The sequence below is a fragment of the Hyposmocoma kahamanoa genome, unplaced genomic scaffold, assembly GCF_003589595.1.
Source record: "Hyposmocoma kahamanoa isolate Upper Pololo Valley unplaced genomic scaffold, ASM358959v1 66, whole genome shotgun sequence".
Lineage (NCBI taxonomy): Eukaryota > Metazoa > Arthropoda > Insecta > Lepidoptera > Cosmopterigidae > Hyposmocoma > Hyposmocoma kahamanoa.
Window position 1 is genome coordinate 18,253,193 of NW_020653854.1, and position 21,490 is coordinate 18,274,682.

At 34.3% G+C, this 21,490-nt stretch overlaps 1 protein-coding gene across 2 annotated transcripts in view; it reads right to left on the reverse strand.

The window, feature by feature from the left end:
- Window positions 1-5,866: 5,866 nt before the first annotated feature.
- The window catches only part of LOC113231725 (protein spaetzle), a 27,767-nt gene continuing 12,143 nt past the window's right edge, over window positions 5,867-21,490 (reverse strand). The window contains exons 2-6 of one of the 2 annotated variants that reach the window (XM_026466207.1): window positions 12,358-12,706; window positions 10,801-10,958; window positions 9,795-9,917; window positions 8,390-8,490; window positions 5,867-7,314 (exon numbers count right to left, since the gene is read on the reverse strand). In XM_026466207.1, the coding sequence (XP_026321992.1) occupies window positions 7,125-7,314; window positions 8,390-8,490; window positions 9,795-9,917; window positions 10,801-10,958; window positions 12,358-12,706 (921 nt within the window). In that variant the 3' untranslated portion in view covers window positions 5,867-7,124. The remainder of the gene's footprint in view (window positions 7,315-8,389; window positions 8,491-9,794; window positions 9,918-10,800; window positions 10,959-12,357; window positions 12,707-21,490) is intronic. The other variant, XM_026466208.1, reaches the window with a different exon arrangement.

Genomic DNA, 21,490 nt, shown 5'->3' on the forward strand with positions numbered 1-21,490 from the left:
ATCGTTGGTTTCTTGGTAATTTAATCTTTTTATGTAGTTGTTTTATCGACGAACATACTTATTTATACTAAATTCTCGTAATAAAACATTTATGAATATTATAAAATCATAATTAAAAGAATTGGATACAATTCATCGGAATGTGGGGCAATTTTCCGAAAATGAGAGGTATTGCTACAGACTTGCAAGGAATTCTGTAAAGGAATTGCTTTGAACAGAATGGCACGATTTGGCCTGTTAGGCCTCCTGTACAACAATGAACCGAAAAATAATCTAAATAATCGCAAACTCTTAAAATTTTGAATTGATTTCTCGCGAAAATCGTACGATGTTTTTGTCAATTACTGATATGATTAGTCCTCATCCCTATTCGCGTCACGATGACAAATGTCTTTGGCCTCTTATTTGGTGACGACTTTAGTGGAGTTATTTAACAAAAAAAATCTCAATAAATACATTTGATCGAAAAGTGACGTCTGTCAGTTGTGATACCGGTAAAGGTATCGGCTGAGGTGAGAAGGTTATTCAAAAATATATCACTAGATGTCACTAGCGCAGCGGCAACGAGTGCCGAAAAGTCAGTATAATGATCTATAACAAAAACACAGAAGAATTTCGACGACTTGGCAACTGGACCTGTGGCTTAGATGGTTAGAGTAATGCTACGGTGCAGCATGGCCGTGGGTTCAAGTCCCACCGGGTCGACGAAAATTTTTCTGCGTGTTCGATCTTTGTATTCATAATCATAACAAAACTTTTATATAGTTTATGAAATTGTTCACATTTATTGTTTTCATACTGAGTGGATGTACCCAGCTTCTGTTTCTTTTTGTAACATTATCTTCTAATGCTTCATAAATGTGTGCGTTTAATGGATCCATTACACTATATGACACAAACACCCTGTACAAACGCTTAAAAGCAACTGAATAAAATATATTCGTCTGGCACCTCAACCGAATTTCAGTCGAACGTATATAAACTACGACACAAATACAAAATTACGCTCGTCTGGTCTCACCTTTTGAACATTTTAAGATTCTGTTACATACTTAAATGTCATGAATCAAGATTTTATAGCTATTTTATGCGAACAAAACTCGTGCGTATTATATAGTTCTTTAGTAGGAATAAGCAAAAAAAATCTTACATCTTCTTGGACGTAGTCACAAACTGTCAACTCTTCAAAAAAATCATTTTCAGTTAATTCTGTATTTGTTTTCATTGTTTTCTTATTTTCAAACACGTCTATCTTGTTCTGCAAAAGACATATTTCTATAACTAAAGATCAAAATGAGATTGTTAGCTAACATAGTGGGTAACAGCTCTACAATCGCGCCTTGAGAAACTATACACACCTGTACTCGTTTCGATTGGAAATTTTGTCATGTATTTGTAATTACATGATTATTTAAAATATTAAGTAAGAATAATAATATGTCAGAAAACCAGACCAATTCAGAGTCAAAAAACCCTGTCGCAAACCAGAGATACTGGAATACTGCCCTGCTAATTGTAAATGCAGCACAACCGCTATTTTACAAGCAGTTTTAGTCTTATTGGTACGTGTCCCGCGCTCTAACTTACGTTCCCTCATTAAGGTCCGCATACTTTCTATACGTACAATAAAATATATTTAAATGGAGCTAAAATTATACTATTTGCACCACGTGTTACGTGGACAATCGTTGTTATGTTTTCACATCTACAGATAATTCTTACAAGCCTAAACTATCAAATATATTATCATTTTATTGGCAGTTTGTTGAGTAATAACAACCTAGCTGTACTTTACTATTTTAAACAACAACTTTCGTTTAATGACTTTTAATAATTCATCAGATTTTATTTTCGTACAAAAATAATGTTCCAATAGATTGCCCTAAATTGTGATAACTGTATGTGGCAACAAAAGAAAGCGCTAGCTTAATTATCAGTCCGATGCAAAATGGAGGAGCGAGGGTAGAGGACGTCGGAGAGGACGTTTGCACGTTTGGACTTTACTACCAGATACAGATCTAAAAACTTTTAGATAGTATAAGAAAAACTTAAAAGTTTTGATAAATGATTGTTTTGTGGAAAATTATGGAACAAATGTTGTTATTTATAAGGCTAGTAATATAATCGACTGCGAGGTTGTTGGTATCTTACAAATAACTCTGTATATTAAAATCTAATAGAGCACTGAAAGTGTTAAGTTATACTGTTGCTGAATTTTCCGTACGTTTCCCATATTAATTACAGTAACTTTCAAATCTAGCGATCAGAATGGTACCCTATAGTATAAATAAGACAAGTAGCGCACCATTAATTATTTAAACAATATTGATGTCTACACATCGCTCGGAGCGTAGGATTGTCGCATAAACATAGTTTGAAAAAAAAAAATATTCTTCAGTGTGCTCGTGATATATGTATATGTAAAAATAATCTTTATCAAATGCAGTACTTACATAATATGAATATTGTTATATACCAGTATCGCAGATTAGTATCTCGATTATGGTAGTATAATCATGAAAGAAATGAAATGCGAGTTTGTATGTTTATAAAGATACATTTATAAACAAAAAATTGTAAATATGACCCAGAAGAATATTTTAAACAACTATGTTCACCTCAGACCACATTAATACTAGTGTGTTAACGCTCAAATTAATGAACGGCGCGTGTGACGACGGTCACTGTGCAACTCGAGTGCACTGCGAGTTTGTACGAATGTGTGCGTCCACACAGATATATACCGCGCCGTTACGTCTGTTGGAATTACACTATTTGTCTTAATTATACTATGGTTACCCGCTGGGCTATAGTCGTCAAACTTAAGTAACCACTTAAGAAGGTCATATCCCTTATGGAGGTAAATGATATTAATTACCTTAATAAGGAGGTGACTAACATATTCCTCAGGATAATTAGGAACGTAACTACAATACGTAGCGTTCAGGCAGTCATCAGGTATGTCTGGAATGTACAATACAGACGTCGATTCATTTCCACGTGTTTGCAGTTGATGACCCTCGTAGACACGATTATTCTCAATATGATCTTGTAGGGTTTTGGTTATTGATAGGAACTGAAACTTAAGGATAATAAGACCGCCCATTTTAGAATTTTCATCTAACCTTATTCATTTAAGCAGATAGTTGCAAAATTAACTAGCATAAGGAGCATACGTGTATACATAATATATAACAATTAATAACAATTTATTTCTTTAAAAAGGTACTGCGCTTAATTAAGACACCCACAACATTCTTTTAATCTACAATAATCAATGATACACGCTAACCAGTTAACTATTAAGCAAAGCTAAAACATGTATTCAAGGAGTAAATCATCATGTCTACAAAGTTAGCATGATGAGTGAAAGATAAAATTAATAGAGAGATAGATAAATCTTTAAACGTTTCAGTTCATATCGTTTTTTTTCTTATAATTTTATTATGTTTAAGTAAATTAAATAACGGGCATGATTTAATATAATGACATTAATATTTTTTTTACAAAGCTGGCTTTTGAGATTAATTTTCAGGTATTTTTTTATACTACATTTTGGTGACAATTTCTTTTTATTAAATATTTATAGAATGTTATATATTATAAATATTCGTGAAGTATTATTCAATATTCGAGTGTGGTAACCTGAAATATTTTTTAATATTTCACGATAATATATTCGAGTAATTAAATAATAAAAATTGTCACCAGAATTGAGTACAAAAAACTTACCTGAAAATTACTGTTAAACCGTTTTCTTCTCGGAATATCGATATTATTAGGAACAGCGAAATTAAATTCAAATGACAATGTTAAAATTATTTCTAGTCATAATTAGGTAAATACTTACAAAGGACAAGTTCAAAATAGCGAACATTATAGACATGTCTACGAAATATATATTGTTTTGAATAGTTATTTGAGAATAACGTTTGAATAATATTTTATACACACGTGAAACTAGTAACACGTTATGAAACTTCAATGGCAAATGTAACTATATCAAAACTGCGGACAATGTACTTAATAAGATTGTTAATTTTAATTAATCAGGTATCGATAGCTAAATACCTATCGATACTTGATTAATAATTATAATTTATAACTTCGCAACATTATTTAATATTCACTATTTGTTGAGTATTTTAATCCATCGAATTGCATGAAATGTTATATATTGGGTAGGTACTCTAATAGGACGATGGATATCAATGTCGTGGATATGAAAAAGGAAACAATATTTTTGTGAGGTGGATGGGGGAGATAATAGTCATTGGTGCTGATGCGTAAAACATTACTTAACACATTTCGACTGGGCCTTAAGGCGCTGTTCTCCAATATAAATGCTGGCGTGAGTGCAAGCAATGGCTGCATTCATAACGGCCGCGCGGCGCTGCACGCTCAGTCTCTGCCTTAGTCAGGCTAAAGGGGCTTTAAACTGATTGCAGAATCCTACACAAAGTGTCATTTTTCTCCAAAGTAAAACCGCATATCAATATTGAACTTAAGTTCACGTGTAATAAATTAGATGACAGTACTTATAATCTGAATTTCAAAATGAACTAGGCAATAGTTTTATTACAATACCAAGACTGCTGCGTGTCCAGGCTTACGCCGGAATCACGCCACACATCACAAGTGAAGCATTTTAGAAGCTTCGAAATTCGTTCATATTATTTGTCCATCACGCCCCTGCTGCGGCTGGAGAGAATAGTTGGATTACTTTAGGACTTTTTGTGCATAAATAGGTAATTCGGTGGATTTGTCCAGGCTGATTTTTAAATACAGCGTATGCGATATTTCAAAAACTAAATTTTAAGGTTGTATTAATTATAGAAAAATTCGAATTAAATAGACATCTCAAGATTGTTTATATTTAGTTAAGGACCTAAATAAATGGACTATAGTTTGTTGTAATTACTAACACAAAGATCGCAACACACAGTAACATTTATTTCTATGAATGTTGCACTAAGAATTACCCACCGTAAACGGAAATAGGTTCATTAGCTGAGCGGCATATCTTATAAATAAATTATGAAATAAAACAGTGGACACATGTAAAAATGTCATCACGTTTTAATACTTCGGTACAAAACGGTGAAGTTTACAAATTAAAATTGCAACGAAATTAAGAATTTTACACAAAATAATACATTTATGACACAACATTTCTAGAACAACATTTTTTGTCCTTACAATCTTACAAACGTTCAGTGAAGCCTCTTTAGGTTTGGTAGGCATGGTATTGACAGAAAAAGCTGTTGTATAAAAATACTTTTCATTTAAGGTTTTATTTTGTACAAACATTACCGTTTCTTATATAGTATTAATTTATCAATCAGAGTGTTTTATTTGCGCAAGTGTGAAAATACCATATTTGAGCTTATATTATGTATTTTAATATGTAACATTTTAATTTATTTGCATTACTAATATTTCATACCACACAAAATTACAGGCATATAACAGTTTTCAACCAAATATCTCAGGGTGATAAGCGCAGGGCAGTGCCCCTCAGTTCTTTGCAAAAGCTTTGAGCGGCATCGCGACTATTTTGGACAGGTGTATCGCTTTTTCTTATGATACCAAGTCATGGGACGAACAAGTCGTGCTCCTGGTAGTCAGCGACATGCCTGTCCATAACAGTTGCAGTGCCACTAAGAGCTTTAAATTATAAAGATCCGAAGGGCACTGCCACTGCGGCCGTCACACTGATACATAAGTTGACATATCCCATGCGCTACCCTTACCCTTCAACACAGGAACGCAGTAATGCTCACATTACTGCTTGAAGGCAGAAATAGGTAAGATGGCAGTACTTCCCAGGACGAACCTTTCACAAGAAGTTCTACTGCTACTAAAACGCTTACCATCAGGCGCATGACTTGTTCGGCCCTTCACTTGGTATAATAAAACAAATAATAATTATGTGAAATTACAAACGCAATATTTTTTTCGGATTTACATCGCGTACATGTTTCTTCATGTTCACACCATGGTCAGCCGTGACCATAGGACCTGTAAAAAGCCCGAAACATTTATTTGTTTAAAAAAAATGATATGCTAAAAATTATTGTTATAGGAATCGCGAAAACCTAAGAGCTTGAAGATGCAACATTGTCAAAGAAAGCGATATTTTACACAAATACGATTTTATAGGTATAATTGTGTTATATTTTCGCAAATAAAATACTTTAATAGATCACAATTCATAACACTTAGAAAGAATAGAATATTATTTGAACACAAACACAGAATAATTTTTTTATGTAAAAAGAACCATGTAATACCACTTTAAACTGTTTCGTTTCTATTTATCAATTATTATAAGTTAATATTTTGAACAAAGTAACATTAAAGAAAGTGATAATCTTAAAAATTTATATTTATATATAGGTTATCATTTCATAATTAATAAAAGCGTGGTTCAAATTTCATCCGAATAAATATCAATCTACTTTCAGTAGATGAAATAACGTCTTACGAGGTTTTTCAAACGGCTCATATAATAGTTTAGGGCATTCCGATACTAACAAGATATTTAATAACTTTAACCAGATACAAAAAAAGTTACATTTGGCCATACTTTTTATAGAAAACCTCGCTGCGACGCATCGAAAGTTTTTTTTCACTTAATTTTATTTCTGACTAAAGTTGTTCAGCGTGATGAACACTTTTGTGCTTCAAAGCATTATGCCACTTTTGTAACCATCATATTTTAAGGCTCTTCTCGTTTAATGATCCTAAATCCATCATTTATACATATTTACTTACGTAAATATACATTTGTATTCAGGTCCAATTTCATGTTAAAACTATCTTATCATCAAACAAACGCAAATTCACTTTTAACAAAGTATAGTCTAATAAAGTTCACGATATGCTATTTTCGCTTTCGAATACACTTCAAAATTGTCAAGTGTTTAATTACTTTTTAATTATTTTAATTTTGTGAGCACTTCACACTTGTCTGATTTTGGTTTGGAATTCACACATCAAGCATCAAGCAAGTTTGACTGCGTGTATATAAAACCTTTTTCATGGTGTGAACAACTGAAGTGGTCACTTCAATTGAAAAAGTGTATCTTTTTCGTTTCGCTTCCTGGTCGAAATCATGTTGTCTATTCCCTGCCACTTTGCCTGGCGACGCAAGAGCAGCAACTGGGTACCCGGAAAGGTAAATCATATATGATCGCTTGTTTGTTTACGTCCAGTGCAGTCATTGTCCTTTGGACGTATTTCTGTTTGCAGTATGCGCTGTAACCAGTGTTGAAGGTGGCAATGTTGTTGGCACAGCTTCTGCCTTCGTATCTGAAAAATGATCAAGTATAAAATTTTGGGTAATTCTATTGATTTTTTTTGTTTTAATTTAATTTAATTTTTTTATTTGATTATTATTGATATAGATCGATTTGTACAATTCAAGATGTATATTATAGATCCTAAACAATGAAAATATCTTCAGTTGCATAAATCGAGAAATGTACAAATTTTATAATTCAGGAAATTACACCGACAGCTCACAATCAGAATTTTTGCAGGCTAGATATATTTGAGAAATTTTATTAGCTAAATTAAGAGAAAATAACGTGAACCCAGTGTTGCAATTTTTCTATTATATTGTATGTTTTTATATTAATTGACGAAATAAATTTCGTTAATGTCATTTGTCTGGTAAATGCGCAATGACCGACTTATCATTTAACTAACGGCGAAGTCAAAAGGTTGTGATAAAGTGTTGTAAACTGTTTGACTTGTACATTGCAACTTTTATTAATATACACTACACGGACATGTCTTTTGTGTAACATTCTAAATGACCTTCCTCCTGTAAGAATTTATAGTATCTCAACCGATTTCATCCTGGCAAAAATGTTCACAATAGTTTTTCCATTCGTCCTGGAAAGCACCTTTTTTAAATTGATACCATATTATTACGTATTGTGTTTACAGATCAATGTGTTTTTTAATATTTTAGGTTTTTAATTGTTGTTATTGCTCACGCGTGTGTTTATGTGTGTGTTCTAAATGGTTGCGAGCTATGGCAGTGAAGATTATGCACTTTGTCTGAGTCGTGTACCCGCTTGACATGTTTGTTTTATAATATTTTTTATTTTTGTAAAAATACAACTAGTTTGTTATTATTATTAACCAACTGAGCTACAGACCGAGTCAGTAATCCTTTATGTATTCTAAATTTATGTATTTGTTACTGATCTGATGTTACGGCTTTTTTCGCCGTCGGCGCACCTGTGGGAAACCTATGAAGTTACTAATGTTTATTTCATTATTACTTTGTATGCCATTTTATTTTTATACAATGCAAGCAATTTTATGCAATTTTGGTATGGAATTTTTAATTTAAACAAGTGTCTGAAATACTTACTTGCAAATTTCGACGCGATAACCCTGAATGGGCTTGTCCTTTTGGTTCAGAATGACATACCAATCGCCTTTCACATCCTTTGCTGCTTGAGGCGTTATTATCTGGAAATGTTTTAAAAATTTACAATTTTTATTCGTAACGGCACGTTCTCTTTATGTCGTGCAGTTCAAATTGTCGTGGCTTGTATATTTAAAGGAAGTTGTTCACACACAGTACAACACGATTAACTGTCATTCACGACTTATTAGCGTTACGACGACAGACTGTCGATATAGTGGGAAGAGCTAGAACGACAGTCGTCCGACAATAAATAAAGACATATAATCGCAGCTAGTATTAGTATAAAATATACGTCCACGACACAGTCACGACAGTTAGGGCGCGTTCCCATTATGTGATTAACGTTTTATTTATCGTTGGACGACTGTCGGGTCTAGCCTGTTCCCATATCATACAACACATACAAATAGATAATGACTAGCACGTATTGTAGAGTATTGAGTATGCTTATAACAATAAGTAATGTAGATTTAAATAGTAACATTGAATTATTTATTATTGAATTACATATTTCCGAGAGTTATCTATTTGTAATGAGCGTGTCGTCATAGTCGTGGCGGATAGAATATGTCAATCACATACAAAACATAACTACTGTTTCAATTGTCTTTTTTTATGATACCAAGTGGTGGGACGAACAAGTCGTGCCGGTGGTGTGAAGGCACATCCCCATTAAGTCGTAACATTTTATTTATCGTTGGATGACTGTCACGACTAGCCTGTTCCCATATCACGAATATCTGTCGTAACTGTGTCGTGGACGTTTGTTTTATCGTTGAACAACTGTCGTGTCCAGCTTTTTGCAATAGATCGTGACGACAATTTATGGGTTCATGGCAGTCGCCTTGTTGTTTGCACGACAGAATCGTTTGAAGTTGCGATTATCATGTCACGTTTTTATCGTGAAGTTTTATTTATCGTCAGACAACTGTTGATCTAGCTCTTTTCATTGTCACGACCGTCTGTCGTCGTACCGTGAAAAAGTCATGAACGACAATTAATCGTGTTGTTCTATGTGTTAACAACTTCATCGTACAAGCTACGACAATTTAAACTGTACGACTGTCTGTCGTCACAACATACTGAAAACGAGCCGAAATGGGAAAGGCTAGACGCGACAGTCGCCCAACCATAAATAAAACGTTACGACATGATGGAATCGCACCCTTACATGTCCCCAGAATTCATAACTTTGAAAACCCAAAGTCAACTAAATTGAATTCTATAATTGTATTGTTTTTGTAAATTGCATAAACTAAACTCACTTTTTTACGAAAGCTAGGTTGTTAATATGATTAAATTCATATAATTATGGTTTGTAAGTGAAAATATTATTAAGACTTACTGCTTCTCTAGAGTTGCAAAGCTCCAGATCGATACTGTCCGTATATCCAGGGCCAATTCGTTGCGAGATCTGCGGCTCGTCTAGCTGATCCAGGTGGTAAAGCAGTTGTTTGTTTTTACCTAACTGGAAAGTGAGAAGTAGGTATTCCATTTTAATGCTTATTTTTCTATAGAAATGTACTTTATAAAACAGTGTTAGCCAGAAGTTAGCTACAACATGAAATAATATCATAAATATTTTTTTTACAATTTTCACAACATGTCACTTTTTGCTATAATATCAAATTATGAAGGATGCAAAGTATGAACAATAAAAAGTATATTTGATAACAGAGTTAAATTGGGGTTATTATATTAATATGAAATATAGGAAATGAAACTTTTTGTCGGATCTAAATCGCGGTTTGGGATCCAATATTTCAGACATAAAGACTAGCAGTATATGTTTTATAATTTATTCTAATTGCTATTAATTTTAATAATACATTTAATTAAAAAAATTAAGGTAATGAGATATTGTTAAAATAAAATAAAATAATTTATAAAACATATGCATGTAGCTTAAATCGGAATATTCTTTAGAAAACTAAAAATAAGGTGACTTTTGTAACTATAGTTAAAAATTAGATGGTTTGCATTAACATTAGATATAACTAGTTAATGACTTTACCACCTCAGTCAGCCATGACCATGGCACCTGTAAAGGGCCCGAGACGTTGGTTTGTTTCAATAAATAAATACGTATACTTGATTTAGATCCCAAAGAATAGTTTCATTTCCTATGTGTAACAATCGTGAAAACCTAAGAAGAAGATAAAATATATGTTATTTTATATTGTTGTAAGTTGAACATAGAACAGGTTTGTGCGGTTATGAGAAATTATAACTCGTAACTCGCACTTGGGTCATACGTCTACACTTTATACACAATTATTATATTTCATGTCTAGATTACGACAGCTTGAAAACAAGACCTATATATTTTTTTAAATTCCGTAGGTAGGTACCTCTGAAAGAATGGTGTCAACAATTGCTTGTGGATAGTTAGGGATAGATTCACATATCCCGATGTCTTTGCAATCGTCGGGTATCTCAGGTACATAAGAATTTGCAGTAGTAGGCCCCGGAAATACCACTGCGTCTCCAGATCTATCCTGGATTTCACCTGAAGTCAAAGAAATAACGAAGATTAAGTAGTAATACTATGATAAAACAAGAATGGTAACTCCATACAAACATAGCAGCCCGGCTTGTATGTGTGCGTGCCCGCCGCGTGGCGTGTACAGACGCAAATATTCGCATCATCTCACGATGCACTCGCATTGCATAGCGGTCGTCTCATGCGCCTTTCATTATTATGCGAATGCAAGCGCTCGTACACGGCGCGTGGCGGGCGTGCACACATACAAGCCGCACAGTTACGTTTCTTTTCTTATTATACTATGGTTATAGTTATAGTAAATTATTCACTCATTGCAGACTGGGTCATAAATCATTGGAGCGGAACATCGATATAGCGGTTTAACTCTCATCTTCGTCATCTTAGTGACGTACGGACGTGATGCATGCGCATGCACGCGCATGCCCGTTATCGATAAAAACAAATCGGTGCAATTTCTTACCTGCCTGTCTAAATGTCACAACGTTTTTTATTTTAATACCATTCACTATTTGAACGTTGGCCCTGTCATAATAGAAAGTTTTTATAAAAATCATAATTAACCTGTCGGAACTAATATTACGGGTCAAGGCGTAGTGTTATCACTTATCAATAATGTGCTATATAAATTATTTTTATTTCCATTTAGAAATGATATTCAATTATGTTGTAATAGTGGCTGTAGGCTTCCACTATTACAACATGATTGAACATCTGTTATATTGATAGTATTTATCGATTGCATTTATGGCCAAGTCCGCAGCGAGTAAATAATCTTACGCTAAGCGTATATTCGCGTAACCTAAGGTTACGCGAATTTAAATAACTAGTACAACAACGTATTTAGTTACAAGTAGCATTTTAACGTTTATACGGCACATATGTAAGTGCAATAAACAGTAGTTTTTGTATATTTATAATTTATACCATACGGACATCGTTGTATTACTTGAGTATATCGAAAAATAGCAACGTCCATAAAGCATTATTTTCTCGAAGCGATAGAAAATTAAAGTTTTGTTGATCCTTTCTCCTCATTATTATGATATCAAACGAAGGGAGAAAGAAGTCGTGGATCTGGTGAAAAGCGACACACCTAGTACGTTGTTCTTTTATTAACCAAATAAACATTTTATTCGAATTCTTGTCCATTTAAGTTGAATTAAGGCATAGCCTTACCTATCCAAATATGACTGTGAAATGAGGAAATGTCTTTGAATCCAAGGTTTGGGCAATTATTTCTTTACGATATCGATTTGCAGAATTATTGCCGAACCTTTTAGATACTTGTTGAATTATATTGCAAAAGCCAGGATAGAATACGGCAATATGAGGCAAATATTTAAGCACAGTGTTGTAAAAATCCGGAAAGCCAGTTGAACCTTTGTTCCACAAACTAACTTACCTCGCCGACTCGAGATAGTAGGTAACAAAGAATAATTATTCACAATCTTATACGATCCGTTTTCAGATCGATGCACGTTATCTTCTATCCTAAATTGTACTCTCTTTTTTTCATTTTCCTGTACTCTTTGTACTCCACTGTCAACAGCTATAGACCGTTCATTTGTTCTTTGTACAGGTCTTTTGTTGGTCCTAGCTGTGTAGTCGGTATCCCTTACAAGGGGTAGTGGGAACCTCTCGCGATTGGAATCGATTTTTCGTGTTTGAATCGATCTGTAAGTGCCCTCGTTTTGAGGGTAGTCGAAGAATGGATAGTTGATACCTTGATAGTTGTACGCCGACGTTGACGCCTGTAAGTAAATAAAAAAAATTGACGTTGACAGTCGTTTGTGTATCGTGTTGTGGGATTAGTAGTTGAAAAAAGTTTAGGTGATGACCAAAGATTTTGTATTTTATGGTCACATTAGACCAAAACCTTTCGTTGACAAAAGATAAATTTTTACCAATTTCATTTTTATACTTTATTCGATTACATTTGTTACGTGTCGATCTTTCTGGATTCTACATTTTTAATGTTTAAATTTGAATAAATACGTCTATTATAATTAGACTATTTCCTCAGACGTACTTTTTAAGTGGTTGTTGAGATCTAGTTTTTTCCAGAGCAGATCTTTTTAATTGCGCAAACATAAATAGGTTAAAAAATGTATTCTATAGTTTCTATTGTTGAGGAAGAGATTATAAATAAAACATGATCGACCTTATCATCTTTAGATAGTACAACATTACCAATTATTTAGCTCATCACCAACAAGTAACAATTTAATATAACAGTCGTTGGGAACATGGATGGGAACCAATACATTAAAACAATTGAAGCCTTGAGTGAATCAGTGCCTTCATGCGTCATAGCGACATGAAAGGACCGATTCACACGGAATTATGTATTTTGAAATTACAAGGTTTGACTTATCATTGGCTTGTCGTAATAGTTCAGAAGGACGTCATAACTTTTTTTTGTATACGTATGGAGAGTTCAAAGAACACATACAAATAGATAATGACTAGTACGTATTGTAGAGCATTGAGTATTATTGCTTATAACAATAAGTAATGTAGATTTAAATAGTATTATTAACTCTTATTTAATTTACTTACTCTGGAAAATTCCAGAGTTACCTATTTGTAATAAGCGTGACGTCATAGTTGGTGGCGGATAGATTATTACTTCAATCACCTATAAAACCGGAAGTACGGTTTCAATCGTCTTTTTTTATGATATCGAGGGACGGGACGAACAAGTCGTGCACTTGGTATTAATGTCCTATGCCATTCAGAGCATTATATCACAAAGGTCGGGTTATTCCCATCTGATCACCTAAACTGATCCACCGCCAATTTGAAATCCCAAATGATCCCCTCTATATGTGGCAACTCCCAATCCGTTTGTGACAAGTCATTAATATTGATATATTGCAAATCACAAGTAACAAAAAATTAGTCTTAGGTAATATTTAAAATCTAAGTATAATGTGAAACTTATCACAGACAATCCATTTTTTGTGACAAATAATTAATATTGACATATCGCAAATCACAAGTAACAAAAATAAGTCTTAAGTAATATTTAAATTCTTAGTTTAATGTTATAATTATCAAGGACACAATAAACTAAATAAAAAACAGTTCAACCCTCAAATACATTTTCTTGCTGACAGTACCACAGTACCTACCAAAAATAAACTTGTGAGTACCAAGGTATCAGGTGGAAATAAAATATTAATATTTATTCTTGATACAGAGGCGTTGAGGATCCGGTGGGAATAGAAAATAATATAAAATGAAATGGATCGGTTTTAGGGGATCAGATGGGAATGAACTCAAATATCTGAGGGGCACCGCCACTGATCTCGTCGCCCTGAGATATAAGTTGACAAGTCCCATGTGCCTGTAATTTCACCAGCACCCTCATCCTATAAAACCGGAACACAGTAATGACAGTAATTATACTTATTATGACAAGTATGGTAACTCCATACAAACGTAGCAACGCGACTTGTCTTGACGCCGCTCACCGGGTAGGTACGGAGGCACACCCCGGACACTCCATACAACAATGGTCGAAAGTTAGTTACCTACTACTACTACATACAGCAAGTCGCTAGCTGCAGACGCGCAAATGTGTGCGTGGCAGGATTACCCATCACTATTTCGTACTATGATTACGTTACGTGGTCAGAGAGCCAACATAGCGAAAATTCTAACGTGAAACTTATCTATAATTCTATTAATAAAATCTTAATAATTACACATGTTCATTAGGAATTTATATCAATATAATATTATATATTTTTCATTAATTTACTAACTATAAAAATCCTAAAAGTTAATTTAAAAAAATTGAAGTTAAAAGCTCCTAATATGTTATATTTTGGACAGGTACTTTTAAATAAGGTAATCAAGGTTTTTGACATTGCGTGTCTATCATTACCTAGTTGATAATTACGTATATTCACTACGTATTATTTATCGGCAATATAAATTGAAACTTCGAAACTCTTATCTAGTAGCTCACAAAGTTATGGCGTCTCATTATATTGATATAATAAATCTGTATTATGTATTACTCTGCACTAAATAAATGACGAAAACAATAACAGAATGAGTCTCATTCAAGTTTTTTTTAAATTGTTTATTTTCATCTTTTGGAAAACGAAAGAAACTCCTCTCTTTGTCCCGTTTAGGTGAAGATAAACAGCCGTACACAGCACAATTCACAACTCACTATAAAAAGTAACGTAAAATGATGTTATGTATTAACGTACAAGTTTCATAATGATTAAATGAACACTATAATCAAATAATCAAAACCGTCTTAGCGGGAAAACGATTCGCCGACAGCCTTATTGCCGTTCGTAGTGCGGTATCTAAAGCTAGGGAGGGGTGGAGAGTGTTTTGTTTTCTGACGGAAGAGGGAAGCACACCTTCGCATAATCTCGCGAAGCACTTGCGGTGCATAACACTGGTTGTCCCAACACGTTTTTCATTATTTATGCGAACGTGTGTGTCCATACATGGCGTTACTTTGCTATGGTATATACAACTGTTTTACAAGGTGCTTTACTGCTACTAAATTTCTTTTAAAATAGTACATTGTTCGTGTTAATAAGTACTTATAAATGACAAGGATCGTCAGGGATCTTCTCAATAAGCGTGTAGAAGGCATCTACAGTGAAAAAGGGTATTATTAGAGACTTCGCGACCTGATGACCGCGACTACTCCGCTCTCCGTCAAGAGTAAAGCCAGTAAGAAGGTATTGTAGTTCGGAAGTATTAAAAATGTGTTTAAAGGAATTTGCGACTTATACAAGCTTTTGAGGTTAAAGGATAAACAAAGGACGTTTACTCTTTAATATATTGTTTAAGAAAGATTGTATTGAATAATTTGGATGAGAAAATATACGCAATTCTATTTAATTATATTTTTATACTAAATCCATTTTTTATGATACCAACGGACATGTTGCTCTTACTCGTGCGTCTGGTGGTAAGCGACACGTTTGTCCATAACAGTTGCAGTGTAACTCAGTGCTTTAAATCACAAAGTTTGTGGAGCACTATCACAGCCCTGAGACATAAGTTGAAAAGTCTTATGTGCCTTTAATTTCATCAGCATTCTTCAAAACCGAAACGCAGTAATGTTCAATTATAAACACATTACAATCTTCCAAAGAATGTTCTAATTCACACTACAGATGTTTTACAAAATATTTTATTTTAACTACATGAATTTTTAATCTTTTAAAATTATTATTATTATTATTAACTTAAATTAAAACATATTAATTAGTACGCAATTTTATGCGTATAGTCTAGCAGCAGTACAGCTCATTGTGAAAGAGTTCACCAATAGGATTACTTCAATTTCCTAGCCTCGCTTAGCGCAGCTCCGGTGGAAAAGGGTTAACTGGAAAGAGTCCGTAACGCATCCTCGCACTGCGTCCTTGCACATCCTCTCACCGCCTAGCTACCTCGCACATCTCTGGTGGAAAGGCAGCCTAAGGGTACTGTTACTTGAATTAATCAACTTGAAAACTATGTTTAGCAATAGTACCACACAAAAATAAATGCTCTTAATTTAAATCTAGTATCAATAATATGTACGTACATGTTCCGTAATTCGTTTTAATTGTACGGAAATTTTATATTGAAATATAGGTAATAATTAACAAAGCTGATATTTCGATAAGATGACTTACGCCGATTTTACGCCAGTTAAGTTTATTGACGGGGCTGGTGCGGCGCACATTTCTAAGTCAAGAGCATCAAGAGAGCATAAATGTGGAAATTATTTGTAAGCATAGATATAAGCAATGAGAAAGAGCATACTTAATCATTGAAATTATATACATATAGTAAAGTAGAAATAGTGCACTTAAAACAATGTGTAATTATGAAATTGCATGGTTGAATGACTAGTGATAGCGTGTAATTTACATGGCGTCATATCCATTGTGACGTTAATATCAACGAAATAAGTATTGCGGTTGTATTTGTCAACAACCGTTGTGACGTCAATATATATAAAAAAAAAGAATATTGCGGTTGTGTTTTTCAACTAGTTTCACTCCTATACAAGTAACCATATGTATAAGAAACGACTATGAGTAAATTTAAGTCATACAATTATAAACATGTTATAACTGCCTCCGTGGCCGAACGGTTACCATGCCATGCAGAGTTCCCAAGTTCGATGTAATTTGTGGTTGTCTATGTGTGTGTCCATGGCACCCGCGACATAGGGTTTCCCTAGTGGGGGGTTATGTTGAATGTGTTCGTTATTATTAAAAAAAGTGTTTAGGCAGCGGCTATTTTTTTTTATTATATCGTATGAGTCGTGTACCTGGTGGTAATAATACGCATACCCATAACAGTTGCAACACCAACCAGAGTTTCAAAACGCAAAGATCTAAGGGTCACTGCCACTGCGCCCGTCACGCTGAGACATAAGTTGACAAGTCTCATGTGCCATGTAATGATTCAATAGCATCTTTACCCTTACTGCTTGGCGGCAGAAATGGATACAGTGGTAGTACCTTCCTGGACAAAGTCTTTCACAAGGAGCTCTACTGCTTCTAATGTTAAACACTGTGTAGTATTGTTATAATATTAGGGGTTAAAGTATGAAATTGCCGTTTTATTGCAATAGGTTCTTTGAATTTTCATAGAATCTTCATGGTTTGAGGTTTTCGAATGAAACTTTTATCAAATGGTTTCTGTGATTTTTTTTTTAAATTTGAAACTGAATTGAATATCGACTTTCAATTGTTTTTGCTATTCAATTTAGACAAGTAAGATGGATACTGCGAAAATTCGAGTGATTTTTGAATACGAGTTCCGACGCGGAACTAACGCGGCAGAAACAGCCCGCAATATCAATGCTGCGTTTGGAGAGGGGTCTACTAATGAACGCACCGTGCGATTTTGATTTAAACGCTTTCGTGATGGAAATTTCGACTTAAAGAACGAGTCACGAGGAAGACCGCCCACACAGGTGAATAACGATGAATTAAGAGAGATAGTGGAAGCCGATCCTAGTCAAACTACCCAGGAATTAGCGGCATGGTTTAACGTTACCTTACCCACAATATTGACTCACTTGCGTCAAATCAATAAAATAAAAAAATACGAAAAATGGGTGCCTCATGATTTGACTGATCTGCAGAAAGAAACGCGTGTTGAAACTTGTGTTGCCTTGTTGAACCGGTACAGAAATGAAGGAATATTGGATCGAATTGTAACATGTGATGAAAAGTGGATTCTTTATGATAACCGGAAAAGAAAAATGCAATGGCTGACCCCAGGTCAAATGCCACAACAGTGTCCTAAAGCAAAACTTACCAATAAAAAGGTAATGGTAACTGTTTGGTGGTCTCAGCATGGTGTTATTCACTATAGTTTTCTCCGATCTGGTCAAGCAATAACGGCAGATGTCTATTGTGCCGAACTCCGAACCATGTTGACAAAACTAGCAGTAAAACAGCCCCGACTCATGAATCGATCTTCACCATTATTGCTCCACGACAACGCGAGACCTCACACAGCACGAGAAACCATTTTGACCCTTCAGGAACTGCAGTTAGAAACCATTCGTCATCCTCCGTATTCACCAGACCTTGCTCCAACGGACTACCATTTTTTTCGTGATTTGGACAATTATCTACGTGACAAGAAGTTTTCTTCCCAGGAGGCAGTACAAAATGCTTTCACACAGTTTGTGCAGTCTAGATCGTCGGCGTTCTATCGCAAAGGCATTAATAACCTTCCCATTAGATGGCAGCAATGTATAGATAATAATGGCAACTATTTTGATTAAATAAATTTGTTAAAAATTTAAAAAATAAACAATTTAGATTTTCAGTACAAATCGGCAATTTCATACTTTAACCCCTATTATCTACATATTTCGGTAAAACTACACCAATGGAATAACTTCCTCTATTAACATGTCCAATAATAAAACACGATTATTCGTTGATTTTAATAGCAACTAAAGGCCTATTCAAATATACGCGATATTCGCTACCGCTGTGAGTAGCGAAATCCTAGTGGGTAGGCGGTATCCCTGCTGTCCAAACCTAAGCATATATCGCTACCGCTATGGGTAGTGAAACTTTGGTTTTTGCCAGTCTAGACCATCACTTATGTGCCGTCAATAAATAAGACCACATTATAACCGTGCGTAACGTGTAATCTCAATAATTTTATAATTTCACTGTTTCGACTTGATAATCGTAAATGAGTCTTTCCATTATGTCAACTACTCGTCTCTAATTGACTAGCAGCGGGGTGTGCGCGAATTTCACAAATTCAAGCGAAAAGGTACCACTGACTTGGGCGGTGTGGTGAGGTATTTCGGTTTCGCTTTAGCTGCGAAACTTAATACAACTACCCAGCGGGATACCGCGTGATATTTTTCGCTACCCACAGCGGTAGCGAATTTTGCTTATATCTGAATAGACCTTAAGTATCATATGCGATTGACCACGCTCATTATGTATAGTAATTAACAATCATTATCAGCTATATTTTTTATTTATTGGACTGTTCCGCTAAAAGCTACTTTTTGAGGTAATGAAGTTAAGTTGTAATGAAGAAAATAAAATATTAGCGCCAGTGTTAATTAGACTATGAACACATAAACAAAGTATCTTTCCCTTAATAATAGTAAAAATATTTTATCGATGGCCAATTTCTTTACCTAAGTCAGTTTTATTATAGGAAATAATGTTAAATTAAAATTACTTATTAGTCTTGTAAAAATGCTAGACTGTAATTAGTTTTAGTAGCGGTAGAGCTCCTTGTGAAAGAGCTCGTTCAGGGTAGTACTGCCACCCCTGAGTCTCCCTGGGCTCAGGGGTATCCATAAAGATTTCCCCCCGTCAAAAAAAAAAAAGGGGTAGTACTGCCACGTTATCTATTTCTGCCGCCAACCAGTAATGTCAGCATTAGTGTTCCAGTTTTGAAGGGTAAGGGTGCTGGTGAAATTACAGGCACATAGGACTTGTCAACTTATATCACAGGGCGACAGACACACTGGAGGTGCCCCTCAGATCTTTGCGATTTAGAGCTCTAAGCGGCACTGCAACTTTTATGAACAAGTGTGTAGCTTATCATCAGGCGCACGATCTTGTTCGTCCCATCACTTGATATTATAAAAAAAGAAAAGTTATAAGGTTTTGTTTTGCTTTATATCAAATAAATAAATGATTTTTTATTTGCTGATCTTGTTTAAGGTGAAGTGTAAAATTAGATTTAATGTTCTTCGACTTGATAACAGTGACAGCACGCGTTCACTGTATGTACTTCGACATAAATAAGTTGTATTTGCAAAGTAACCTTACAGTTGCTAAGTTGAGATGTAGTTTTATACTTATCTATGAGATAAATAAGATCACTTTATAATTATGTACATATATTAAAGTTACATTTCCGAACTGGTTTTATGTTTATTTACAACGTTTGCTCTGATACATTAAATTACGATTCGTTTTAGTAATATTTGATACCAATGCATTTATTTTAGATTTTAGGGATGGACTGGACCCCACCTATCAGGTAGCTACAGCACTGTGCTTTATGCAAACGTGTGTTTTATAAGGTATCATCAGAACGTTTCAGTATAAAGCATGTTTGGTTGTACCTCATGTTTTATTTTAATTGGCTTCCCTTATTCATAGATCAGGATTATATAAATTATAATCTCAGTACAGAGTATTAAAAAACCCAACCTCAAAAGTCATCTACCTCCTAGTTTGCCACTAAATTTAAATGGGACCATTTCTGAAGTACCTCTTTCCAACGAAGAATGAATCATCAAAATCGATTCACAAATTATCGCGTAACATACATTAAAAAAACATACAGTCGAATTAAAAACCTCCGCCTCTTCCTCCTTTTTTAAAGTCGGTTAAAAATTAAGATTTTTTCCAAATACTGTAAGTTCATTGCTTAACGTTTATACTTTTGGAATAAAGAATGATGTTGGAAGTGAAATTATTTTTCGGGTCTGAATAGTGTATAACGTCACTTTGTTTCTTCAAGCAAAGTGACGTTACGGGCTCTTTACAGGTCAGCAGAAAAAAAAGGCCAGTTACGTCTAACAATAATGCAAAGCACTCTTTTCTGAATTGCAATTACAAAAGTTATTAATTTATTACCTTATTTTTAAATTATTAAAGAAATATACAATTTATGCTATATACGTTTTTGAAACAATAATATAAATTATTTTTTCAAAATCAGGCTCTGTACTCTTGTTCTCCGTCCAACATCCGTCCGAAACAATTATTGTCAAATAAGTAATACTCGACCAAATTAAATGACGCGTGATGCGAATGAAACTTCATACTTGACATTATCTTTTAATTTGGTTGAGTATTACCAATTTGACGGTAATTGATTCGGACGGATGTTGGACGGACAATGAGAGTAGACCCCCGCCCGAAACAATTATTGTCAAATAAGTAATACTCGACCAAATTAAATGACGCATGATGCGAATGAAGCTTCATACTTGATATTATCTTTTAATTTGGTCGAGTATTACCAATTTGACGGTAATTGATTCGGAC